The sequence below is a fragment of the Rhipicephalus sanguineus genome, chromosome 5 (assembly GCF_013339695.2).
Source record: "Rhipicephalus sanguineus isolate Rsan-2018 chromosome 5, BIME_Rsan_1.4, whole genome shotgun sequence".
Classification (NCBI taxonomy): domain Eukaryota; kingdom Metazoa; phylum Arthropoda; class Arachnida; order Ixodida; family Ixodidae; genus Rhipicephalus; species Rhipicephalus sanguineus.
The window spans coordinates 31,764,908-31,775,591 of record NC_051180.1 but is presented as its reverse complement, the minus strand read 5'-3'; the positions used below and the strand labels follow the sequence as shown (position 1 = coordinate 31,775,591).

At 44.4% G+C, this 10,684-nt stretch overlaps 1 protein-coding gene across 5 annotated transcripts in view; it reads left to right on the top strand.

Moving 5' to 3' along the window:
• LOC119393431 (zinc transporter ZIP10) overlaps positions 1–10,684 on the top strand; it is a 103,735-nt gene that overhangs the window by 82,491 nt on the left and 10,560 nt on the right. For all 5 annotated transcript variants that reach the window (XM_037660444.2, XM_049416246.1, XM_049416247.1 and 2 more), the window contains 7 exons: positions 1,172–1,334; positions 3,211–3,380; positions 5,071–5,247; positions 5,462–5,557; positions 6,174–6,255; positions 7,740–7,892; positions 9,298–9,485. In XM_037660444.2, coding sequence (XP_037516372.1) covers positions 1,172–1,334; positions 3,211–3,380; positions 5,071–5,247; positions 5,462–5,557; positions 6,174–6,255; positions 7,740–7,892; positions 9,298–9,485 — 1,029 coding nt within the window. The remainder of the gene's footprint in view (positions 1–1,171; positions 1,335–3,210; positions 3,381–5,070; positions 5,248–5,461; positions 5,558–6,173; positions 6,256–7,739; positions 7,893–9,297; positions 9,486–10,684) is intronic.

Below are 10,684 nucleotides of genomic sequence, written 5' to 3'. Positions count from 1 at the left end.
TCACGGATAGCTCTAAATGCTCAGGGTATGTTATACAATGTGCGGCTGATCAACTCGACAATTTAATAGTACTTTTTAGTCATCATTTCAGTGACATTTCTGTATCATTGTGCCATGCCTATTAATGGGCAAATATGTTAGCTTATTGTGCGCAGTATTATACACTGTGTTGATGTATCGCACAACATTCAGTGAACTGCACAGAGCAGGAAGGTCAAGGTACCAAGTGAAACAGTGAAAAAAGGTAACAGACTAAGAGCACTCTGAAAGAACAAGATCCACATTCACCATGTTTTTTTGAAGGCATCTGTGATAGCGAATGAGGAAATTGCGAGATGATGTCAGCTGCGGTGACGGCCAATCTCAGAATGATATGAAGAAAGAAGAGTTTTGTAAATTACACCATTGATACTTCTGGCAGCGTTGGTGCCCTTATTCAAAGGAGGTTCCTTCCTTCACTCTACTTTCTTCCTAGACTGAGAAAAAGTAATAACCCCACAATTCACTGACAGGAATGGTATCTGAACTATCTAACCATGCACGAAAATTTCAGTGCGAAAACTTTCTAACCAAGTGCTGTCGGGGTTTATTACTCTAACAGAATTAACTGTACAGATTACTTTTTTTTATTTTCGAAAAGGCAGACTTTCGAAAAAAAATACTGCTCGTTCAAGGAATCGCCATGGAGAGCTACTGAAGTGCTTCGGTGTATTCCCAAGTAAACTGGCGGTGCTGTCTTTCGTTGCAAAGTGGTTCAAGAGATTAATGTCGAGGTTTGTTTGGAAATACGGTGGCTGACGTATCCAGAACAGTTAATACTTGAGTAAGTTTATTTGCGTACTGTAAAACAATTGCAAGTGTGATGATGATGTGTCTCAAAAGTTCTGGTGTGGGCCACTGATTTTGCTACACGAGCTAACTTTTTTGTTGCTGAACAAAGAATGGCTAGAAGCTTAGAAGGACTTCGGATACATTGAATAGAGTTGGCGAGAACAGAAAGGCTTTTTTCTTTCTTTTTGTAGTTGCTTGGTTGCGAATGTGACGTGAGATTGCCGCTCAGAGATGCGTAAACACCGAACACAAGTGTCACAGTAATGTTGTATTAAATGTTGTGCTAACATGGCCCTTGCACTTAGCGGCGTAGAATGACATTTGCTCCATCTTCTCGCAGTGTTGGACTCCACGAGAGCTGATTCGGCAGTTCGGATTCTCCGGGAATGGAACCATTAGCAGGCGCGAGTTCTTCCATCTGTGTCCGGCGTTAATACAGCAAGCTGTCAGTGACGTGTGCCTCCAAACTACCCGCGAAGAACACAAGCCTACCACGGCCGAGTGTGAGTGACCGTGCAAGCTTTCTAATCACCAGTCCGCATCGATCTATCATGCCTAAACCCGCAGAGCAAGCACGATTGGCGAAACACTATGGCGGTGTTATCATCTGGTTGGAAGCTTATTTAGCCATTGCATTGGTCAGAATATTGGTATTGTTGTAAAGAGAGGAAATCACTACAAGGCATGGAAAGCACTCATCTGGGCATTTCATGTGGTACTTTCCAATATCAATAGCTGGAACTGGCAAATATGGATCATAACTCTCATTCCACGTCGTGATTTCTAGCAAGAACTGCATCAGTGCGTAGAAGCCTGTATGAGCCTCATATTAGGCACAAATAATAATAATAATAATAATAATAATAATAATAATAATAATAATAATAATAATAATAATAATAATAATAATAATAATAATAATGATAATAATAATAATAATAATAATAATAATAATAATAATAATAATACAATGAAACCTCGGTGATACGAATCTCACGGGACCACCAAAATATTCGTATCATCCGAAATTCGTATCACCAGAAAGCACGGAAAATTAACATGCGACAGAAGAAAGCTGGCGTACATTTTCGTTTATTGTTTTTCAGGGCCGCAGAAACGTCAGGAAGAACCCCGAATGATTGTCAGTTAAGTTTTTAGATGTCGGCAATCATACCAGCACTCGTAAATATACGGCCCGTACGTGCGTATATGAATGAACCAGGTGCGTTGTGACCCGCTACAGCAGTAGCCCCTTCCAAATTTTAGTATGCTTTTTTGCACGACACCGGAGTACTGCAGCAAAAGTAACAAAAGAAGTGCTTTGACGCGATGGATCAAGACCAAAAAATTATAGAACCATGGTCCTGTGTTACAATTTTGTTATCGCGGAGGTGTTGCGGATGTTTTCTGGGAGATTTACGGCCGTACCCGCAGAAGAGCGACCTCAACGGTCGTGCATGTTGACGTTGTTAGGCCTGACTCCTTCGCCAAGTCCGTCCTCGCCTTCTTTCTGTCCTCGTCCACCGTTCATAGGATGTCTGATGCACGAGGCAAGCACGCCTAAACACAGTAACAACGACAGCCGCCCGCATCGACGCGTTAGAAAAAGAAAGCATGTCGCTAATGTCGTCTGTAATCTAAACAGGAAGGCACACGGAGGCACATAAGAGGCTCAAAGATTCGCGCACACAATCTCGGAGGCATTGACGCGCCTCTGAAGGTTTATTCGGACCGTAAGAAACGTGTTTTTTTACACCGTGATTTTGACGATTTGGCGGGGCTGAGCGCATGCCCACGCTTGCGTTGCCGCGCTCGCACGTGCTTGGCGCGCCTTCCTCGATAACGCGGAAAGCACCTTTTCGTACCTGGGCGGTAGCGTACGTTCGTATGACACGTCGCTGAGTGAAAATCGGTTCGCAACAACCGTACTCCATTACATTGCAGGCCAATGGGCCTTGGCCGGGACCAACGAAAAATTCGTACATCCCCGAAATTCGTATGAGCCGTGATCGTATCACCGAGGTTTCACTTATTAATAATAACTTTTATTGAGGGAAAGGAAGGAGTTTGGGAGCTAGACGGGCGGTACCCCATGTCAAGGGCCCCACTGGCTTGTGCCGCCAGCTGCACGTGACCCTGAAGCGCTAGTTGCTCCTCCGGGCTTGAGCTAGCGAGGAGTGCCTCAAAGCTTTACTATTGCATCGGTTAAGCTGAGACCGACCAGTACAACAGTCGACACCAGCAGCTCGCTATCACAAAACATATTACATGGTTATGCGCAGGGTCGCAATCTCGACAGGTTCGCCCCTCGCACAGTTGCTTGACAGTAAACCTGCAGGCCGCTACGCGCTCTTGAAGGCACTCGTGTTTTTGTCGCAGTGTATGGCTACGGGACTCTGTCGGTGTTTATTATCAGCCTGTGCTCCTTGATGGGAGTGCTGCTTCTACCATGCCTGGCTCGCCACGCCTACTATTACATCATGATGGGCTTCATTGGCCTCTCGTTCGGCACAATGACTGGAGACGCGTTCCTGCACCTAATACCACAGGTGGGCGGTGTCTCTATTACTCCACGAACAATAATAACAACTGTTGAAGTTTTACGTCCCAAAACCATGATATGGTTACGAGGGACGCCGCAGTGGAGGGTTCCGGAAATTTTCGACCTCCTGGGGTTCTTTTAACGGGCACCTAAATCTAAGCGCACGGACCTCTAGCATTTCGCCTCCATCGAAATGCGGCCGCCGCGGGCGGGATTCGATCCCGCGACCTTCAGGTCAGCAGTCAAGCACCATAACCACTTGACCACTGCGCCGGGTCTCCGCGAACAATGACAGCCAATCAATATGAGCGCAAGGAAACCTTGGGCATATTAACAAAGAGTTAGAGTCAGCGGAAAGTACTCAAACGGTAACGTTGACAATGAAGCTGCTACCACGCCATACATTCTAAGCCTGTTCCGTAATGTGCTGCGCACAATTTTTTATGATGCAAGTGAGACTCGGAGATTCATTATACGTCGTAGAACGAGGAGTCTCTGGCCAGTTATTGAAGGCCTCTAAGAGAATGGGCCATAAGCGGTTATCTTTTGATCTCGCGTAAAAAAATTAAAAAAAAGATATGAACGTTTCGTTCATCCCTTCAGATATTTGCTATTAGTAGCGCTGGTGTCTGCAGCAACGTTATCATCAATATTTCGTGCAGCCGGTTTCAGCTATCCAGTGCTCCTTTAGCACTCATGCAAATTTAACGCAGACACGTTTGTACCGTCACTGAATAGTTTAGGATATGAGCGGCGAGCAGTCATGCGATATTGTTAAGAGCGCATTATTGGCATCCTGCAGATGAGACGGGCCGTACCGGTAAGACGTGGTGGCGCTTGTTGATGACGCATGGAAGACTATGGTCATTTCGAACTCTATGACCTCGTATATAATTTAAACGCCGCGTGTCTGAATATGCATTCGCTGCAGGGATAGGTGGTCGCTTCTGAGAAAAGAATATTTTGCTCTTATCAATTCACTTAGCTTATACCAGCCGCTGTTGCATTAATATTGCTTTGAAAACTTCTAGCAGAATGCACTTAAAACGATTGCCCAAGTTACGCGGGGACATTCGTTCACATTGCATAGTTTTATTTAACTGCTATTAGAGTCGATTCAACGGCGCACGGCAGGGCATCCGTTTGCCTTCCTTGCACTGTGTTTTTCTAAAGTCCCTGTAACCTTCCCTTCACGAATTTGGATGTGCCTGGACGTTTTGACAGCGCGTACGCCGGAAGCAGTTCCATTTTATTGTGGCACGTAGCATGCCTCCATTATCCATAGTTGTGGAAGTGAGCATAGGTACTCGCTTACCACACAACTGTGGCCCGTGCTGAATTCACCATAGGTGTTTATGTTATTGTATTTTCTTTTCATCGAGGTATCGAGGCCAGATACCATGACCACCAGAGTGGACAGCGATAGTCAATTAAATGCTCTCACATTTAGATGATTAAAAGTAGTAACTTGCATTTCAGCGCCTTGACCATTTCAGTTGAGGGAGTTGAGGGCCAATGTCTAGTCGTAAGTTAAACGTAAGTGCGCTTTCAAGAGCCTATAATAAGCTACGTGCGCAGATCTGAAAACTGTTTACGAATTACTTGCACCTGTTCAAAAGTTATAGTAGGAAATTATTTCTGTGTACAATGAGCATATACAGTGAGAAGACTAAAGTCGCTTTTCCTCCCGTGTTTAGGTACTTGGCCTGCACAGCCATGACTCAGACCACGGATCGGAAGGTCACTCACACTCACATGGCCACGACCACGACAGCCTCGTGCCAGAATACATGTGGAAACAACTGGGGCTGATAGGGGCCTTATACGGCCTGTTCATCTTTGAGGCTCTGAGCAACATATTTAGTGGCGAGAAGGTATGTATACCTTGCTACATAATATGTATATATAACCTCATGCTTAAGAAACATGATACAAATATCATATATTTAGCTACGTTAAGGGCTGCGAATGTCGCATCTTTACTACTGCTTCCCGGGCATTCAGTCACCGTAATCTTTTAAACGTTTGCGCGTTTCTTGCGCGTAAAAACCGAGAATATGCGGCAGCATTTCCTCCATTTTTCTGCAGAGTGATGGTCACGGGCACAGTCATCTCCCTAAAAATATTCCCGAGGATCTTCACATGACAAAAGTATCATCAAAGACGGAGTCCAACATTGAACTGGTAATCATATGTTCTACTATTGTTAGTGTGAAGCGAAGATCACGGTAATTTTGCCACGTGTTATTGCTGTTTGTTGTTGGGACTTTTAGGCAGAAAAACAACAACAGGGGGAGTAAGGTAAAATTCGTGTGCACGTAAGTTACTTCTGTGGAAAACTGAGTCATCAGCACTTGCAGTGCTCTGCCATGTCTCTTACACATGAAGTAAGAAGCGGAGACGGCATCAAGTGACGAGAGAGAGATTAGTGCTTATTGTTCAATAGTCGATGTGTTGTCCTCGCGCTGGCAGTTATAAAACTACCTCCAGACAGCGAGAAATAAAAATAATAAATTAGCGGTTAGCGTAAGTAGGTTGTCCCCTTGAATGAGACATACGCAAGGTGACATTTATATTATCACTAGTTATTACTGCGTTTAAGAGAAAATTGGTTGTTCCGGCTTACGTTGCATAGCATATACATTTGATATAGAGATGGGAGTCGTACGCCGCCGTTCACCACTGCATGGAAACCGTTGCCGGAACTCACCTGAACTTCTTCATTGCAAAAACCATATATCAGCCGAAGAGGTCGTATCTATACAGTACATATTTTTGCCCATTCTCGTTGTCATTGCAGGCGCACTGCTCGAGCACACCATCGTTAGCGCTTGAAGAGAATCCACAAGTTCCGGTGCTGAAGTCTCGAGCGCTTTGCTGTGGTGAGCGCCAGTAGACTACACTCGTTCTCTGTGTTACTCACTGCTGGGAAACCTCAACTACGCACGATTTATCGCCGTTTTCCGCTGGTTATGCACAAGGAATGACTCAGGCACTCATCCCAAAGGCTTAGAGAACTGTGCAATACTATGTAACTTCACGAAAGTATTTTTTAAAACGCTTATTAGAATATTTCTAAAATTACCGGTTACAATATTTTCGGCCTAACCACGTTGCAATGAGGTGTTGAGCTTGACAATAGATTTACACCTCATACACTCACTAGAGACAAAACACTATGTAAATCTGAAAACGGGCAAATATCTGAATAGACCGGCGGAGTCTTAGATGTGTAAATACTTAAGGTAAGAACAGTAGCAGCACATAGCTTTTGAATATTGTGCTAAGGGTATTATTTCGTTAGCAAGGCAACCAAAGGCTGAGGAATTATCTTAGACGTCCTGTTATTGCTCGCACTATATACTAGCTTACTGCAACAAAAGATGCGCCGACTCCTTCCAATAGCTGGACTAACCATAATGGGTTCGCGATTTAAATCATCATTTAAAATGACCTCGAGAAGTAAAAGGCACATGAGGAGTGATACAAACACAGTGCTTGACCGATCCTTCTTTCGCATTTCTGCATAGTTTGCGGTACGTATATGAGGTATGAATGCACTCTCGCTTTAGAACAGGGTTATCGACATTGTGGGTCGAGTTAACGAGCTCTCGCGTAGCGAGAAGACAGCCAGTCCGCCAATTTTCACAGCGTATAGTTGTAGTGCTTTCATACTATTAGTATGAAACTCTGCGGCTGGAAATATAGGCAGCAGAGTTTGATAAATTGGCATGAAAAGACGAAGGAATTTCTCATACAACGCACAGGAAAACGAAACCTAAACATTTCCTGCATACATAATGGCGACTACTAGGCAAGCTTTCGCGCTCATACTATGCCAGACGTAGATGCCGGCGGCCCCACAGCAGGCGCTCTGCACGTGATGAAACTTCACAGGTTATTAGAATTCTGATCAATAGGCGACGCCACGGTATCTTCCAGCGCTCAATATTTCAGCACAATCTCGTTATCATTGTGTGGTATGGGCGCTCTGTATTTACGTTTTCGATTTCCGATAAGCATACATATCTGGGCATAATATCTGCTGCGTAATGTACCTGTTTATGGTTCGAAGTCTACGAGGACACTGCAGCATGTCCACTAATTTCTGACAAAGCAAATAAATAAAATTTAGGAAAAATACAGCGAAATATGAGTTCTTGACAGCGTGCATATTTTGCGCGATGAGCCTTTCCCCCTACTGAAAGCGGAAGTGGTGGCAGCCTCCGCAACAAGCATGCAGCCATATAGTTTGGCCGCCCTCGATCATAGACGTTCGTTAACATATCAATTAGCCTCAATGTTAAACATTCTTTTGTAATAGTTTCTGCTATTTATGTGCTGACATTAGGTATGTGGTTCGCAGGCATGTCAACGCTGGCAACAATGGTGATCATCGGTGGTGCGATCCACAACGTTGCTGATGGCTTGGCCATTGGCGCTGCTTTTTCGTCGGGCCTGAAGAGCGGCCTCTCGACATCTCTCGCCGTATTCTGCCACGAGCTTCCACACGAGTTTGGTGAGGAAGTACCTCGTTGCTTATTTTATGCTTCTATTAACTCTTCGGAACATGTTTGGATGATAACTCGAACCATATGCGTGCGCACAGGGGGCAGCCCCCCCACCTCCCCCTACCCCCGTGTAATACCTCGTCTTTTTACTGCGCTCTGATCGTAAGGGCCTCAATGAGAGGAGGTTGGTAAGAGGGTTCGGGTGGGCGGAGCTGCGGTGAAAATTCACTCACTTCGCTACCCTCCTCCTCCACACCTACCCCCAATGCAGGAAGAACTCTGCGCACAGGCCTACGACTTGAACAAATCAAACCAAGAAACCTTCAAAAAGATATATCTACGTTACTACGGGGTTATTCAAAAAGTAAGGGCCGTTTGCTAATATTTAAATATTTACACGTAACAATAGAGATTTATTTGTGCAGCGCAACCTGTTGAATTCTTCGCGAAGGTACTGAAGTTATTGTTCTGGCTCAGTAGTCATCTGCTTGTCGAGGAATACAAAGACAATGCCAGCGAAAATTGTTGCTCGCGCCTGTTGTGAAGTGCGAGCTGTAATTATATTTTTGCTTGCAAGGTTATCATCAGCTTCTCAAGTTTATACGGAGTTGTGCCTATTTTATGAACATGAAGTGATGAGTGAAGTAAAGGTCGTAAAATCGTGTCGAGACTTCACAAATGGCCGCACAAATGTGCACGACCAAGAGCGGAGTGGAACGGCCAGAATCCAGACCTATGAAACTGTCCAACAAGTGTGCCGGGAATCGCGATTAGATCGACGACGGACAGTTAGTGGTCTGTCGGATGAATTTCCTCTTATTGGCCGCACTACAATTTGCACGACTGTAACTGAAAAGCTCGGATATCACAAAGAGTGTGCAAGGTGGGTACCAAGAATGCTTACCGACCAACTCAAACAGCAAAGAATTCCCAGGCGGCGAACTTCTATGCAGAGGGACTAAAGAAACTATTGCAGCGGTATGAAACGTACTTAGAAGTTAACGGTGATTATGTAGAAAAGTGAAGTAGGTTTGTACTAAACTTAAAAAGTAAAATTACTTAGTAATATTTTTACTAACGAATATTTATTTTTGGGGGACCGAACGGCACATCGTGAACGCGTACCTGTTCACGTTAGCTCAGCAATGTTTGCATCACAAATGGCTACGTGTATTTGTTTCGTGATCATTTTTGTTATTTTTTTAACTGCACATATCCTGCGCCAGGTGTGGCTAATTAAAAAAAAAAGGATGGCATTGTTTATACAGTCTCCGGATAAAATGGTGCAGTGAACAACCGGGACATCATACAGGGGCTATATATACTGGATCAAACAATATATTATTTTAAAGTTTGATAGCTCGTGATATTTACGTGCATGCACTTACAACAGCAGCATTTCCCCTTTTCCAGGTGACTTCGTGGTGCTCATCTCCACCGGGCTGGGTTACCGCCGCGCGCTGCTGCTCAACTTCTTGTCGGCAATGGCGGCGTTTGCTGGCCTATACGCGGGATTCTTGCTGGGCGAAGAGGTAGCGGCGCGAGACTGGATACTCACTGTCACTGCGGGCATCTTCCTCTACGTAGCGCTCGTAGACATGGTAAGGATATATACACTGCTCGAAGTGCGTTGTCTTATGAACTCCACTACAGCGATGTGTTTACTATCTCCATAGAACGCTGTGTCAAGTGAAATATATTTCCGTTGTCTGGTTTGCCAAAGCGCTTTGGAAAGTGTCTGAAAACATTCCTTCAATGAGACAGAACATAAGGACTTGTGTTACCATAGTGGAACATTTGCAGCCTCGTTAACGGTATTCATTCCATCATTGTATGGTTATTAGCACTAGGTGGTAGTAATTTAAATGTCATCTAATGACTTCGGTGCCGGTTACTTTCTTTTGCTGTTGTTTCCAAAAGTGATCTAGTCAGAGCACTTGCCAATTAACAGCATCTGATTGCACGTTTTTGAACGACTTCGCCTCCTCACGCTTTCAACAATAACAATTTGATCTCCGTAGCGCCGCTGGAACAGAAAATCAGTGAACAGTCTATCTATATACTAGGGTCGGTTTGATACCGACTCATGCTCATCATATCAGATTAGTACACTCTTAGCAAACGACCGCTTAAAACAACGCATATAAGGCGGAAAGTAGGTCAAATTTACGACGCTTATAAATGGCTCTCTAAGCGGCCTACTTATACGGCTCTATTATGCGGCCCTTCTTCATGCGGCCTTTGGCTAAACGGCTCTTTCTTATGCGGCCTAAGTTTATGCGGCTCTTCCATATCCGAGTCCATCTCGTTGCAAGAAGGCCATTTAAAAGTGACCGCTTAAAGTAACGCATACCGTCGATTTGGTTAAGCGGTATTTCAGGTCAAATCTGTCCGGCTTATATACGGCTCAATATGCGGTCGAAATATATGTGGTACTTTTCGCATATTTTTAGAAAAAAAAAAAAAAGAAATTCTTCTACATTTTGTTTGATCGTGCAGTGTTCCTCTTTTCTTTCTTTTGTTCTTTTCAGCCTTCGAACTCACGAATATGCATTTACACATCACAAGAACACTGCACAGAGTCATAAACCATGTATCAACACACACACTCCACCACGGGGATTTGAACCCAGGCCAACCGCGTGACAAGCAGACACTGTAACCACTACGCCACCGCACCACACGATCTGGGTGGACTTACGCGGCTTTATATATGCACTTCACGTTATCTCGGACGATTTTATGATCGGTTACAACGCTATAATTTTGCATATGTGAGATGCATCGTTCGCGTATATAT